Source organism: Gopherus flavomarginatus, chromosome 14, assembly GCF_025201925.1.
Source record: "Gopherus flavomarginatus isolate rGopFla2 chromosome 14, rGopFla2.mat.asm, whole genome shotgun sequence".
NCBI classification, from domain to species: Eukaryota; Metazoa; Chordata; order Testudines; family Testudinidae; genus Gopherus; species Gopherus flavomarginatus.
Genome location: NC_066630.1, coordinates 4,648,232 through 4,665,151, shown reverse-complemented (window position 1 = coordinate 4,665,151; position 16,920 = coordinate 4,648,232). Strand labels below are relative to the sequence as shown.

The following is a 16,920-nucleotide window of genomic DNA, read 5'->3' as shown; positions in this document are numbered from 1 at the left end:
GAAAAGGTTGCAATGCTGTCTTTGGGTTGATATGTTCTTTTCTCCTTCAGGGAGCAGGAACTGGGGAGGGAAAGGGAGAAGACACGCAGAAAGAGAGAAGGAGGATTCAGATACCAGCAGAATATGAATTTCTTTCAGCTGGATCTTTCCAGAAGGCAGACATGATGCAGGGAATGTTTAAATGTTGACTTGTTATGAATTCACCTGGAAAATGGAGTGGGGCAGGAAGCTACAGAAATGTTGTTTGTGTGTGAATAAACATGCCAAAACGGCGGGGCCAAAAGGAACTGAATTTTGATGCCAATACCGGCAGCAGCCTCCTGTGGCATGACCCCCACTCAGTCCCAAACCGGTTACCTATAGCGCTACTGATGTTCCTATTAGAACCAGCCACTTGATTTCCTTTATAATTTCTACTCAACATTCCTTTTATTTGAAATAAAGAAATACACCCACTAAAAAGCTATACGTCAGTAAGAGTGTCAGCAATAAGAACATAATGGCCAGACTGGGGCAGACCAATGGTTCGTCTAGCCCAGTATCTGGTCTTCTGACAATGGCCAATGCCAGGTGCTTCAGGGACAATGACCAGAACAGGCAATCACTGAATGATCCATCCGCTATTGCCCACTCCCAGCTTCTGTCAATCAGAGACTAGAAACACTCAGAACATGTGTTTGCATCCCTGACCATGTTAGCTAATAGATATTGATGGATCTATCCTCCATGAACTTAGAGTTCAAAAAAGATTGGTTGTTATAGTTCTGGCCTTCACAATATTCCCTGGCAAAGAGTTCCACAGGTTGACTGTGCGTTGTGTAAAGAAATACTTCCCTATGTTTCTCTTAGACCTGCTGCCTATTAATTTCATTGGGTGTTATGTAAAGGAGTAAATAATACTTCCCTATTCACTGTCTCCACAGCAGTCATGATTGTATAGACCTCTGTCATATCCCCTCTTAGTCGTCTCCTTTCCAAAATGAAAAGCCCAAGTCTTTTTAATCTCTCTTCACATCGAAGCTGTTCCAGACCCCTCATCATTTTTGTTGCCCTTCTCTGTACTTTTTCCAGTTCTAATGTAGTATTTTTGAGATAGGGTGACCACAACTGCGTGCAGTAATGAAGGTGTAGGCATACCGTAGATTTATACAGTGGCATTATGATGTTTTCTGTCTTATTATCTATCCCTTTCTTAATGGTTCCTAACATTGTTAGCTTCCTTGACTGCTGCACATTGAGCGCATGTTTTCAGAGAACTATCTACAATGACCCCAAGATCTTTTCTTGACTGGTAACAGCTACTTTATATCCCATCATTTTGTATGTATAGTCAGGATTATGTTTTCCAATGTGCATTACTCTGCATTTATCGAATTTCTGACCACCGACAAGGAGGTATGACCCTTCCAGAGAATGCTTTAACTCCAGTAGTTTGGTGGGGCTGAGCAACTGAATGGTGCAGGCAACAGGACAGGGAAACTTTCAACAGCAGGTTACTGCTTTGAACGTGGCCTCTGTCAACAGTAACCAAAAGCTGTCACCATCTGATAGATGTCTGGTCATCTCTATGAAACAGTTTGTGGGCTCACTCCAATTCCTGGTGACTTTTGTCCATAGTGAAAGCACTATTACTAGCAGGCAGAGCTCCCGACTGATTTAGCAGAGAATTCAACAACTACATTGGCACTAACCCTGAATTCAGAGATTCATAGATTCTAGGGTCAGAAGGGAACAATGTGATCATCTAGTCCGACCCTCTGCACAAAGCAGGCCACAGAACCCTACCCATCCACTTCTATAACAAACCCCTAACCTATGCCTGAGTTACTGAAGTCTTCAAAGACCTCAGGCTGCAGAGAATCCACCAGCAAGTGACCCATGCCCCACGCTGCAGGGGAAAGCGAAAAACCTCCAGGGCCTCTGCCAATCTGCCCTGGAGGAAAATTCCTTCCCGACCCCAAATATGGCGATCAGCTAAACCCTGAGCATGTGGACAAGACTCACCAGCCAGCACTCTCTCTGCAGTAACTCAGATCCCATCCCATCCAACATCCCATCACAGACCACTGGGCATACTTATCTGGCAATAATCAAAGATCAATTGCCAAAATTAGGCTATCCCATCATACCATCCCTTCCATAAACTTATCAAGCTTAATCTTAAAGCCAGATATGTCTTTTGCCCCCACTACTCCCCTTGGAATGCTGTTCCAGAACTTCACTCCTCTAATGGTTAGAAACCTTCGTCTAATTTCAAGTCTAAACTTCCTAGTGTCCAGTTTATACCCATTTGTTCTTGTATCTACACTGGTACTGAGCTTAAATAATTCCTCTCCCTCTCTAATATTAATCCCTCTGATACATTTATAAAGAGCAAGCATATCCCCCCTCAGCCTTCTTTTGGCTAGGCTAAACAAGCCAAGCTCTTTGAGTCTCCTTTCATAAGGCAGGTTTTCCATTCCTCGGATCATCCTAGTAGCCCGTCTCTGAACCTGTTCGTTTGAATTCATCCTTCTTAAACATGGGAGATCAGAACTGCACACAGTATTCCAGGTGGGGTCTCACCAGCGCCTTGTATAACGGTACTAACACCTCCTTATCTTTGCTGGAAATACCTCGCCTGATGCATCCTAAAACCGCATTAGCTTTTTTAACGGCCATATCACATTGGCGGCTCATAGTCATCCTGTGATCTACCAATACCCCAAGGTCCTTCTCCTCCTCTGTTGCTTCCAACTGATGCGTCCCTAATCTATATTTAAAGTTCTTATTATTAATCCCTAAGTGCATGACCTTGCACTTTTCACTATTAAGTTTCATCCTATTACTATTACTCCAGTTTACGAGGTCATCCAGATCTTCCTGTATGATATCCCGGTCCTTCTCCATGTTAGCAATACCCCCCAGCTTCGTGTCATCCGCGAACTTTATTAGCACATTCCTGCTTTTTGTGCCAAGGTCAGTAATAAAAAGGTTAAATAAGATTGGTCCCAGAACCGATCCTTGAGGAACTCCACTAGTAACCTCCTTCCAGTCTGACAGTTCACCCTTCAGTACGACCCGTTGTAGTCTCCCCTTTAACCAGCTCCTAATCCACCTTTCAATTTTCATATTGATCCCCATCTTTTCCAATTTGACTAATAATTCCGCATGTGGAACCGTGTCAAATGCCTTACTGAAATCGAGGTAAATTAGATCTACCGCATTTCCTTTGTCTAAATAGTCTGTCACCTTCTCAAAGAAGGAGATCAGGTTGGTTTGGCATGATCTACCTTTAGTAAAGCCATGAATTAACCTCTGAGTCCTCCCTCCTGGTCATGTTGGGAAGGTAAAAGCTTCAACCTACACCTCTACCCCAATATAACGCAACTTGATATAACACTAATCCGGATACAACTCGGTAAAGCAGTGCTCCGGGGGGGTGGGGCCCAGCACTCCGGCGGATCAAAGCAAGTTGGATATAACACAGTTTCACCTATAACGCGGTAAGATTTTTTGGCTCCCGAGAACAGCGTTAGATCAGGGTAGAGGTGTACTATATGTAAAATAGGCAAAAAAAACTGTAGAAGGGAGCTCTCCACCGATTATGTCTAGAAAAAGCAATTGTTGAGAAATAACTATGCACTATAAAAACTATACATGCGACTGTAACACTAGAAGGCAATGGCAGAGTTGCACTACCCAAAAACCTGAAGCAATGCTGTACTTCTCACCTGAGGACAGTGCTGTTGTGGGCATCAGACTGCAGGAGCCTTGATTGCAAGAATACAAGCATAGAAGACCTATCAATATCTGTTATTGTGTATTTATTTACAGATATCACCCATACTAGCAAATCCACCCAGCAGAATGAAGCAGCACATTATGGACCATAGGTTTGAAAAGCAGTCTGAGCGCAATGGGAATTATGGGAGAAAACTCCTCTCAGGATCAGACCTCTGTATGTGTAACCATTTGATGGCCAGTTTCCTGAAATGGGGCTAAATCAACCTAGGAATTAAGTATATGCCTAAAGTGAAGCATATACTTAAGTGCTACTGAAGTCAATGAAGGCAGATCCGTCAATGGAGCTATGCCAATTTACACCAGGTGAGAATCTGTCTAATAAGAAGACTTAAGCATGCACTGAAAGTTAATCATATACATAAGAGCTTTTCTAAATAGAGGTAGTTTGCCTTTGTGTGTGTACCCATGGTAGTATGGCACCTCATTTGAGTATGCCAATGTGTTAACCATACATAAATGGTTGATCATACAAATTTAGGTTAAACTTTCAGCTTTTTCTAAGAGAGCAAGCAATTCACCACAAACTACCACACTGAGCTCCAATGTAGCAAACATTTCTTCCCAGCACATAAAATAGCTAGCTACACTGCATGTACAAGATTACTGTTAAGTTATTGCTATAAAAAATTCCTTGCCTTTGTTCCTAATTTATACCTTCGAGTTATTTTTTTCATATCTAATGTACCTGTTCCCATTAATGATGGTTGTTTACTTTTGGCACTTTACTCAAGTTTGTACATACAAAACAAAATAGTCAGTTTCAATGTTGTGTTCTCATGCACTAGTCCAAGGTTACTTATGCTTGGCTTGCACGGACTTCATGGGAATGTTTAAATTCAAACAATAAACTGTTTTCATTTCAAATTTTAAAGAATCACAAAAACATTCCTATTGGGTTTTATAAAACCTTTAAAAATGAGAAACTCAAACTGCCCTTGTGCTCCAAATTTTAGGCCAAATCTGACAGAGACCCTCTAAATATGCTCTATAAATTATCTTTATCCGATTTAATGGATTTACAACATTGAAAAGGAATGTAAATTAGAAAAATAAATGTTTTATAAATATTTTGCGATCTTGGGCACAGTGTCGAGTTGATGAAGTATCACTTCTTTCTGAATAAAAGACATCTACAAAGGGGAGGGAATGCCTCCTGGAGAACCGGTTAGATCTTTCTTTAATGAGTATTGGGACAATTGCCTGCACATGCTGGTATTGCCATCTGAGGATTATTTTAGAAGAAGCATCATTTTAATCTCTGTGCAGGCAGGAAATAGCAACATTCTGGTACATAGACCTACCTCCCTGAGTGAAACTGCTATCTAGCCACAAAAAACAGGAGTGTCAGGCTTAAAATCACTCGATGCTGCAGGACACACAGAATATGTCCAGAAAGCATGTTTCTCCACTGCAGCAGCACATACATTTGCTTGGATCGATAATCCACTAAAAATGCTAGGGATACAGAGGTATGATCCAAGAAAAGTGAAGGGGTTAAACAGACCAGGAAAACAAAAAGGTATGCGCTGGCTAAAGTCAAACCCCTTAGTCCATAAAAAATCCAGTCGTGTGCATTCACGGTATAAGACTGCAATAATGTAATTAACTGATCTTATTGTATATACAGCAACCAATACTTTACTTAATCAGATCCCAGGTTTTGACACAGTGATTCCATTGAGAATGTGCAAAAAGCCCTGAACCAAAGACCATTGAAGCCAATGGGACTCCTTCCATTGACTTCAATTGGCATTGGATTGGGCCTAAAATTGTTAAGGCCAGATACTTACATGTCCTGCAGGTATGTGGCCTGGCCACCAAGCAATAGCTGGCTCCCTCATCCCACCTTCAAAAGTGGTTTGTTTACCACACAGAAAGCGACCATTGCTACCTCCTATAGGAAAGAAAATTGATGGAACACTATGATGTTTTTCCTGTGGATGCTTGTGAAGGTCTTTTCAGCAGGGAAGAAACTGACTGATTAGTAGACTAGATACGGAGTGCTATCAAATGCACAAAGGAAACAAACAAAACAAAATTTTTTGTTAACTTCTTTCATTTATAGGAATCTTAAATGTTTCTCGTGAGTGAAGGAGGTAAAAATTGATCACACATTGAATGAGTCAACAATGGGACAGAGGTGCAAAAAAGGCCAATATCATTCTGGCGTGTATTAACGGGAGTGTTGGATCTAAGATATGGGCAGTAACTGTCTTGCTCTACTCAGCACTGGTGAGGCCTCAGCTGGAGTACTGTGTCCAGTTCTGGGTGCCAGACTTTTAGAAAGACCTGGACAAACTGGAGAGAATCCAAAGGAGAGCAACAAAAATGATAAAAGATTTAAAAAACCTGACCTATGAGGAAAGGTTAAAAAAACTGGGTATGTTTAGTCTTGGGAAAAGACTGAGAGGAGACCTGAGACTGAGAGGAGACCTTCAGATACGTTATGGGCTTTTACAAAGAGGACAATGATCAACTGTTATCCATGTCCACTGAAGGCAGGAAAAGAGTTAGTGTCATTTTCAGCAAGGGAGATTTAGGTTAGATATTAGGAAAAACTTTCTAACTGTAAGAATAGTTAAGCACTGGAACAGATGACCAAGTCAGGCTGTGGAAACTGCATCACTGGAGGTTTTTAAGAACAGGTTAGACAAACACCTGTCAGGAATGGTCTAGAACAGTGGTCTTCAACCTTTTTATGCCAAATATCACTTTTTGAATTTAAAGGCAATCCAGGATCTACCCCACTCCTTCCCCAAGGCCCTGTCCCTTCCTCGAAACCCCGCCTTGCTCACTCCATCCCCCCCCCCCAACCTCTGTCACTTGCTCTCCCCGACCCTCACTCTCTTTCACTGGGCTAGGGCAGGGGGTTGGGAGAGGATGTGGGCTCTGGGCTAGGGCAGAGGGGTTTGCAGTGTGGGAGGGGGCTCCGGGCAGAGCCTGGGGCACGGGGTTGGGGTGCAGGAGGATGTGAGGGGATGCAAGCTCTGGGACGGAGATTGGGTGCAGGAGGAGGCTCCAGGCTAGGGCAGAGTGTTGAGATGCAGGAGGGGATACAGGGTGCTGGCTCTGGGCATGGAGTCAGGGCTGGGGCAGGAGGTTGGGGTGCAGGAGGGGGTATGGGGTGCAGGAGGGGGTATGGAGTGCTGGCTCCAGGAGGGGGTTCAGAGTGCGCGCTCCACCTGGGTGGCACTTACCTCGGGCAGCTCCTGATCAGCAGTGCAGCGGGGCTAAAGCAGGCTCCTTACCTGCCCCAGCCCTGTGCCACTTCCAGAAGGGGAAAATGCACCCCTGTAGCCCATGGGGGGGGGCACCTGGCTCCGTGTGCTGCCCCTCTCTGCAGGCACCACCCCCTCAGCTTCCATTGGCTACAGTTCCTCGCTCCCAGCCAAGGGGAGCTGTGGGGGAGGCGCTTCCAGACAGGAGCAGCGTGCGGAGACCCCTGCCACCTCTCTTCCCCCAGGGCTGCGGGGGTGTGCTGGTCACTTCTGAGAGTGGTGTGGGGTCAGAGCAGACAGGAAGCCTGCCTTAGCAGCAGCCCCGCTGCATCAGCGGAGATCGTGATTGACTGGGAGAGTCTCCAGGACCGACCAATCGACCGCCATCGATCAGTTGGTGACCACTGGTCTAGGTAAACTTGGTGCTGCTTCTGCACAGGTGGGTGGGCTAAATGACCTGAGTCTTTCCAGTCCTACATTTCTATGATTCAATGAACGTTTTCAGATTGAAATGTGATTTTCTAGTGTCCTTTTAAGATATGAGTTTCATTGGATATAGACATGATGATGACAAAAGTGAGATTACATTTTATTTCCCCAGGAAAGCTCGGCTCAGAGACGGCAGCTGGTTTGCATGGAAGGTCCCCACTTTTTATGCAGCCTTACAGCAGCACTGACTGAGGAACAGCCAGGAAAGTCATGTGATTTGCCCAAGGCCACACAGATTCAGTGGCTCAGCTAAGGTTAGAACTCAGGAGTATCCCATCTTGTGGCCTGATAATCACAAGACTACCTGACCTCCAAATGGGGGGAAAAGGGGGCAGGGAGGAATAAAATCAATTTGCTCAAGGATAGAAGTTTGAAAACAAGAGGAAAACTGAGAAGTGCAGCAAAGCTGTCCATGGCAGGGAACGTTTATTAGCCTTGACATCGTCTCATAGAGCTAAACACACTGGAACTCCTGGATCTCTTATAATGATCCAGAAAACTCAGATATGCATTCTATAATGGCCCTCTAATTCATCTTCCTAATTAACTAGTACAGGAGACTTAGCAGTTGCCTGTATATGTCACTTCTGCACACACAGTACCAACAATAGATGAAGAGAGACGGTGGGAGCAAACATACAGTCGGTAGGAAGCTAATGTACTGCTTTTAAGGAGTAAAATAAAACAATATACCCATCAGCACGAGGGCACAGTACAGAATGCACACGTGCTTGTCTAACTATGAGTATGCCCAGGTGAGCAACTAACACGAGCATGGACTGGAGGCAGAACTCTAGTTCTGAACACTCCTGAACTTTGAGGCTTCTCTTATCTATACAAAGGGACCAAACCAAAACCTCAGATGTCTTTCTCTTCAAACTCTGAGACTGTTTGGATCTGGACCCGAACTTCATAGCTGAGGCCCAGCTCTGTTCATTAGTCACCTACCTTGTTTAGGTGCTGAAATAAGAGCAGCTCCATTATCAGATGTGAAAAACACAAAAGTGTTCTCACTGATGCCCAGGTTTTGAAGGGACTTTAGGATTTTCCCAATGCTGTCATCAATTTCTCGCACTGCATCACCATACCTGAGACAGTAGAGATTACAAATATGCAAGCCAGCCAAGGAGGAGAAAGAGTTTAAACCAGGTAGCCTTACAGAACACAAAGCACTCCATTGAAGCCTACAAGAATACTGAATTAATTGTGCTGAAGAGGGAAATAAGTCACCTACACATCAGGTACCAGAATAGAAGTTTACCAGTGTCACTTCGGAACTTATGTCTCTTATCTGCAGAAAGCAGCCTCTCTTGGATACTCAGACTCTCCAATTTGCTAAGATATGAGCATTCTTGGACAGAGACCAGCAACTGAGATAAATGAAGCCAAGTATAAGCAGAGGCCTCTTCTGCCATGAACTGAGGCTAATAAAGTAATTTTGTTTATAGATGCTAGTTTGAAACTGTGATCTTAAAAGCAAGGTCCATTACATCTATAGAGCTATCCTTCCCCCACTGTAAATTGCATTTTCCATGATGTGGAGCCAATTTGCTGTTCTGATTTACAGGCTTTTAAGCAAGGCTCTAATCAAACTATGTCAACAGACTAACAAAAGCACCCATTCCACAGACTAGTGTTTCATTACTCACACGGTGGGGCAGGGAGCTTAGATTTCATCCACATTTGTGTCACACGACCCTTATTTTGGCTTACAACAAATATATTAAAGCTCAAACTAGACAGTCTTTTTGAAAAAAAAATACTGAAAGGAAATTCCATGCTAGCTAGTAGGTGTATTTATACACGCATGCGCACACACACTTTTAACAAGTGATCTATGTTACTTCAGTCCAATAAATATTGCTGTGGTTTTCTACTATCACAGTATGCAGCATAAATCAAATAAAGGTGACTTACAACCCTCTCTGGCTAGTGCCCAAGAACTGTTTGGAGGCATAAACAGGAGCATGAGTGGCATCAATAGCCCAATAGAGAAAGAACGGCTGATGACTGGCTTGCTGCCGGCTAATAAACTCGAGAGCTTCCTGTAAATGACAACAGAAATTAATGTTAACAGGACCATCCTCCGCCACCTAAAACCCTCAACTAAAAAGTAACCAAAAAGAGCTGTGGGTTATAAAGCTATATGGGTCTAATGTATAAAGAAAATGTAAAATACCTGTAAGTAGATCTGAGTTAAGTTCGCTTCCCCTGTCTTCAGATCAATTTTGAAATCTTCGTAATATCTTAAAATAAAGCAGAGCCACGAAAAAAAATCAATACCCGTGGAACACAAAACCAAAGAGCTGTTCCTCCCTATTACTTATATGGACAGGTCAATGTTGTTACTCAACAAAAGAGCAGAGACCCACCACTTATGCAACCAGCCATTTCTCTTCAGAAACTGAAAAGTTCATTACGGTTTTTTATGTTAGGCGAGAACAGTGAAATTGCAACGTCAGAAGAAATGGTGGGCTGTTGTCATGAAAACATAAAGCGTTACCACAAACAGGGAGGGGAGAAATAAAAAAGCCTTCACTATGGGAATGGAATCAGTTTTCAAAGGAGGCACAGCTGGATGAGCACCTCTGGGAGATGGTTTAGAGCAGCAATGGCCTATTTGTGGTCCATGAGCACATTTCAGCAACATGCAGTTTGTTCTTGGCTCTCGAGCCTGCCACAACCCCTGGCAGCCAAAGTTCACCCCTGCCGTAGCTGCATCACTTGTGACAAATGCCTGGTGCAATACCTGGTTTGAATATGTGAACACTCTGGCACATAAGGGAATATTGGGCACTCCCGTGTCCCTTTCTTAAGTGTTCTGGCCTTTGAAGCCTTTCAAACTTGAGCACCAGAGCACTGCATCAATAAAAAAACAAGATGCCAGATAAAAGCCCAGCACTAAAACAGTGGGACTTTAAGTTCATCCAGGATCCCAGCAGGGAACAGCTGAGGAGTTCAGACTAAAATTTAGCACAGATCTAGTGCTTATAATCTTCAAGGTGCTTTAAAAACATTAACAACCCCATAGAAGTAGGGCAGTACTAATGTGTCCATTTTACAGATGGGAAAACTGAGATACAATATGAGAGCCAGGCTTAGAACTCAGGAATTTGTTTCTTAGCCCTGTGCTTTAACCACTGGATTATGCATCTCTCTCAATAAGCAGGTAAGTCTGGGAGTGAGAAAGGAAGCTGGAAGATCTAGCAGGCGTTGCCCAGACACAAACGCTCTGAATCCTTCTGGCTGCCAAGATCCTCCTTCATAAACACTTTCCGACTCCAATGATAAGCGTTCCATCTTGACTTGCCCTCTCAGCTGCAAAAATCCTCCTACTCCAAGGCCTAGTCTACACTGGGGAGTGGGGGAATCAATCAAAGATACGCAACTTCAGCTATGAGAATAGCGTAGCTGAAGTCGATGTATCTTAGATCGACTTACCTCCCATCCTCACGGCGCAGGATCGACGGCCACAGCACTCCTGTCGACTCCACTTCCGCCTCTTGCCCTAGTGGACTTACGGAGACGACGGCAGAGCGGTCGATCTATCGGGGATCAATTTATCACGTCTAGACGAGACGCGATAAATCGATCCCCGATAGTTCGATCACTACCTGCCGATCTAGTGGGTAGTGTGGACGTACCCTAAGTGACAACGGCTCTAAACCTAACATTGTCCTCCCAGAGATGCCAAAATCCTCTTGCACGCTCTCCTATACGAAATCCTCCTCACTTTGGCTTAGCACAGGGGTGGGCAAACTTTTTTGCCTGAGGGCCACACTGGGGTTCCAAAACTGTATGGCGGGCCAGGTGTAGTGTATTAAATTGCTCCCCGTAGGAATGTAGTACTTACGGAGCACCAGGACTGGCAGCCATAAGCAGCACATTCCTACAGGGAGCAATTTAATACTCTCGCAGCCATACTGCCAGGCAGGAGCTTGCAGTCCCACCACCCAGAGTGCTGGTGGCACAGCGAGATGAGGCTGCGGGAGAGGGGGGACAGCAAGCGAGGGGCTGGAGGCTAGCCTCCCCAGCCAGGAGCTTAAGGGCCAGGCAGGACGGTCCTGCAGGCTGGGTGTGGCACGCTGGCTGTAGCATGAATGCAAACCTCTGGCTTAGCATGATTGCAAACAGTCACCTGGGTGTTACACTGCTCACAATCAGCCATCTTTGGTCTAGGGACAAAAGTCCTGAGCAAACAGAATGGGGGTAGGAAGGGAGAGGAACTACATCCCCTTCAGTGGATCCCTTTCCCACTTTAATAATTCTAGGATTGCCAATTCACTACATGTGCTGAAAACACCATGTGGTACATCTCAGATGATATCTGAACCAGTTCATCCCTGATGACTGACATTTCCTTTGCTCGTGTCCAATAACTCCTGGCATGGCGTGAGGTTTCTGGAGATTGCTGCCCATCCAACCTAGCTATGGGGTTACTGCTGTGTCTGATCCAGGAGGATCTGCCTGCCTCTCCTAACTGAAGACAGCTTGCTGATTGAACGCTTGTCTTTCAGTCGACCACAGGACAGCTGAGTAAGACCACAGAGAAAGCAAAGAAAACGAGCCATTGATAAGTTCCAAAATACATTTTTTAAATGAGCCATGGAGCAAACAGCTGAATTACCTGCCAATCATTTCCCTGTCCCTATAAACAGGGATGTTTGGGGTGGCTTTGTTATCGTAAGGTCCGAAATGGCAATTAGGGGATCCAAACCATTCATCAAATCCATGCTTCAAGGGGTGGAATTGGGGTCTGTGACCCAGATGCCTAGGAACAAAAGCCACAAAGAGTTCAGGAGTCCATTGCAAAGGAGTAAATAGTAATCTTACCAGAACTGTGTAGAAAGAAACATTTCAATGATATTAAAGGAAAACGTCAGTGATTAGTTACAGTCCTCTAGTAGGCCAAATAAATAATGACTAGACAAAAACATGCATTCAAAGGAGATTATAGAAATCCCTGCCACTGTTCCAGTTGCTCCAGTAAGTCAATGTCCAACTTCTCTTCTCTCTAAACATGTTGATTATTTGTGATGATGGTGCCTTGGGTGGAGGTGCCCAGAAAACACAGCAAAAATACATATAATAATGAATTTGGGGCTTAGGTCTCATTTATACCAAGGCTCTTCTACACCAGTAAATTGTGTAAAGGGGCCACAAAGTGTGTGTAATTTACAATTACATTTACATTCACTTTAAGGCCCTTTATGCCACCAAAGTGATGTAAATGGGCTTTAGTGTAAATGACAATGAGGCCCTTAGAATGTACATATGAAAGCAACACACAAACACACACACCAGCTTCTGTTAACAACTTTGTCCCGGATACAAAATTTAAACTTCCCTTCTTTAGCTTCAGGCTACTGCTCCTTTCCTTCCACATCTTCTGGGGCTGTGAATAACTCACTTCCTTCATTTGTGAAAGTATTTATAGATGGTCATTCTCGCACTGTCTCAGCTGAATGGAATTACACCAGAGACTAATTTAGTCTCACGATTCCTGAACCGGTCACACACTGGCTGTGTACATTAGAACCACAAACCTCCCCAGTTTTACATGTGGTATCCCCACATATATGCGCGTGCACCCGCACGTGCACACACACCACAACAAAAATACCCCTAGCTATCTTCACAGTGACTAGGGGCATGGAAAATCTGATCTCCAGAGAGATTTTAAAAAGTGGGACAGTTTACAAAGGAAGCACGTAGGAAGGAATATGAGAAAAGCATACAAAATAAATAAATAATTAATGGGGTAGAGAAGGTGGATTAGATGCTCCTGATCTCCCTTTCTCATAACACAAGAATGAAGGAAGACAATGAAACTCGAAGTCAGCAATTTCAAAACTGAGCAAGGGGAATACTTTTACCACCCAACACATAGTAAGAACTGCCATACTGGGTCAGACCAAAGGTCCATTTAGCCCATTGACCTTCCAACAGCTGTCAATGCCAGGTGCCCCAGGGGGAAAGAACAGAACAGGTAATCATCAAGTGATCCATGCCCCATCGCCCATTCCCAGCTTCCCTGCCCATCTTAGCTAATAGCCATTGATGGACTTATCCTCCATGAATTTATCTAGCTCTTTTTTGAACCCTGTTATACTCTTGGCCTTAACAGCATCCTCTGGCAAGGAGTTCCACAGGTTAACTTTGCATTGCGTGAAGAAACAGTTCCTTTTGTTTGTTTTAAACAAATGCCTATTAATTTTATTGAGTGACCCCTATTTCTTGTGTTATGAGAAGTAAATAACACTTCCTTATTTACTTTCTCTAAGCCAGTCATGATTTTACTGACCTCGATCATATTCCCCCTTGGCTGTCTCTTTTCCAAGCTGAAAAGTCCAAGTCTTATTAATCTCTCCTCACATGGAAGCTGTTCCAGCTGTCCCTAAATTATTTTTGTTGCTCTTTTCTGTACCTTTTCCAATTCAAATATATCTTTTTTTGAGATGGAGTGACCACATCTGCACACAGTATTCAAGATGTGGGCGTACCATGGATTTATATAGAGGCAATATGATATTTTCTGTCTTCTGTCAATCCGTTTCTTAATGATTCCCAACATTCTGTTAGCTGCTGCACATTGAGTGGATGTTTTCAGAGAACTATCCATGACTCCAAAACCTCTTTCTTGAGTGGTAACAGCTAAATCAGACCCCATCATTGCATATGTATAGTTAGGATGTTTCCAATGTGCATTACTTTGCATTTATCAACACTGAGCATAATATGACTGTGGAACTCACTGCCCCAAGATGTTACTGAGGCCAAGAACTTGGCAAGATTCAAAGAGAGACTCAAGATTTACAAGGATAACATAAAATTCAGAGAGACAAGGTGGGTGAGATAATATATTTTATTGGACCAACTTTTGTTGGTGAGAGAGACAAGCTTTCAAGCTTATGCAGAGATCTTCTTCAGCTCTGGGAAAAGTGCTCAGAGTGTAACTACAGGGTAGAACAGATAAGGAGTTAACACGTTGCAAGAGACTATTTGAGGTGAAGCGGATGGAGGGTGTGTGTGTTCCAGATTGTTATAGTGAGCCATAAATCCACTGTCTTTATTAAGCCCACGATTTTTGGTGTCTATCAGAGTTATGAATTTAAGCTCCCAGGTTTGTCTTTTGAAGGCATGGTGCAGGTTTTCTTTGTTTTCCCAGCCTCTTCACAAGTCACTTTGAGGAAGAATTTCTGGACAAATGCACCACAAAACCAGTGATATATCTGAGATACACTGACGGTATTTTTATCCTCTGGACAGACAACTTAAACTACCTCAAAAATTACCACTACAACTTCAACAACCAACACCCATCCATCAAACTTTCTCTAGATCATTCCCACACCAGCACCAACTTCCTGGACACCATGATCAACTTCAACAATGGGGCCCTACAGACAACTACATACAAGAAATCCCCAGATCACCACACCTACCTTCACCAATCCAGTAACCAACCCAAACACACCAAGACATCTGTTATCTATAGTCAGGCACTCAGATACCACAGAATATGCCCCACTGAGAAAGTCCAGGATACATACCGCAGCACACTTAAAACCACCTTCACTACACAAGGACACTTCACCAGAGAAGTAGATCATACCATGGAATGGGCCACCCAAATACTCCAAAAGAACCTGCTTCAATACAGCAACCCTCCCTCCGCCCAACTGCACACTCATAGTTGTCACTTACCACCTCGCACTGGAATCCATACAGGGTGTCATCAAACAACTATAACCCATACTCGAGGTGGACCACATGTTGAAAGAAATCTTTCCTGAACTCCCTCTTCTGGCCTTCAAACAAACCCCCAACCCTGCCAAGCTCATCATCAAAGGCAAGCTCCCTACAAACCAGGACACACCACCTCAAAGCACCACCAGACCCTTCCAGAACAACAGAAGCAAAACCTGCAGACACATCTCCACCTGTTGCGATGATCAACACCCCCACAACACACCTTTCAAGATCCATGGTTCCTACACATGTGGATCACAACATATGGTTTCCTCATCCAGTGTACTAAATGTCCCAATAGCATCTATGTGGGTGAAACCAGACAGTCACTATGCTGTCAAATGAACTCACACAGAAAAATGATAAAAGACAAAAACATTCTATCACCTGTGGGCAAACACTTTTTACAGAGCAATAACTCCATATCTGACATCTCAGTCCTCTGCATAAACATCTTCAAAATATGAGCCTGGAAGCTTTTAAATTCATAACTCTGCTAGATAGCAAAAATCATGGGCTTAATAAAGATACTGGATTTATGTGTCACTTACAACAATCTGGAAATCACAAACCCTCTTTTCTCCTTCAGTTGTTAACTTCACCTTGAATGGCCTCTTGCAACATGTGTTAACTCCTTATCTTTTTCACCTTGTATTTAACTGAGACACTCCGAGCACCTTTCCCAGAGTTGAAGAGTTCTGCATAAGCTCAAAAGCTTGTGTTTCTCACCAACAGAAGTGGTCCAATAAGAAGCCTTCTTGAAATTCCAGGAGGCGGAGGGGCGCAACCTTTGGGGAGGAGTCACGGGACTTAGGACTCAACTGACTATAGGGGACAACTAAGAAATAACAAGGCAGGGAGTGGAGGTCACAGGTTCAAAACTAGGGATCCAGAAGGGGACACCAAGCAGAGAACCCCGGATAGCACCCACTGCTCCTCAAAGCTGTCCAGGGAGCCAGTGGACACCGCCCAGAGGAACGCTGCATGGATGAGTGAGTCCAGGGAGGAACAGAAAGAGACCCCACAGATGCAAAGCACCTCCCCATCCAACATCCTCCTCCTGGTGTTGAAGATGGCTATTTTGGCCAGTGCCAGGAGGAGGTTGACAAGAAGGTCTCACGATCTCGTGGGGCCACAGACAGGGTGCTCATGTATGAAAAGATGTGAGGAAAAGTGCAGCCAGAACCTCAATAGGAGGTTCTGGAGGAGTCAGATTAGGTGCTGCAACCTGGCACATTCTAGATAGGCATGTATCAGGATCTACCTCACACTGCAAAAGGGGCAGGCGATGGGGATGGGGATGAACCACATGAAGGAGCTACCAACCAATATCCCCGGTGGGCCATGAGTCTAGGGTGGCGTACAGGCTGGCCCACCCTCCGCAGGTGGTAGAAGGTCCCACCACTCACCCACCTTCTCTCTAATATCCTGGACCAACATGGCTATAACAATACGGCAAATAATATTCAGAGTTGAAATAGCAAATACTTAAAAGAGAGGGTTAAAGGAGATATAAAACCTCATGTTTAAGGCTAGCGTCTCTAACCTACAGGGGTTACGATGAAACTTTAATTGGGTCAGATTATCTCACATCTGCAGTTTCCAGTACCCTTCTCTGAAGCAGTGGATGTACAGCAATTCTTAGGTTCACAATGACACTGCACTGAGTCCATTT

General features: G+C 44.1%; 1 protein-coding gene across 3 annotated transcripts in view; it reads right to left on the bottom strand.

The window, feature by feature from the left end:
- GALNS (galactosamine (N-acetyl)-6-sulfatase) overlaps nt 1–16,920 on the bottom strand; it is an 81,300-nt gene that overhangs the window by 50,681 nt on the left and 13,699 nt on the right. For all 3 annotated transcript variants that reach the window (XM_050922611.1, XM_050922612.1, XM_050922610.1), the window contains exons 5-9: nt 12,121–12,264; nt 9,673–9,739; nt 9,411–9,538; nt 8,442–8,581; nt 5,577–5,680 (exon numbers count right to left, since the gene is read on the bottom strand). In XM_050922611.1, coding sequence (XP_050778568.1) covers nt 5,577–5,680; nt 8,442–8,581; nt 9,411–9,538; nt 9,673–9,739; nt 12,121–12,264 — 583 coding nt within the window. The remainder of the gene's footprint in view (nt 1–5,576; nt 5,681–8,441; nt 8,582–9,410; nt 9,539–9,672; nt 9,740–12,120; nt 12,265–16,920) is intronic.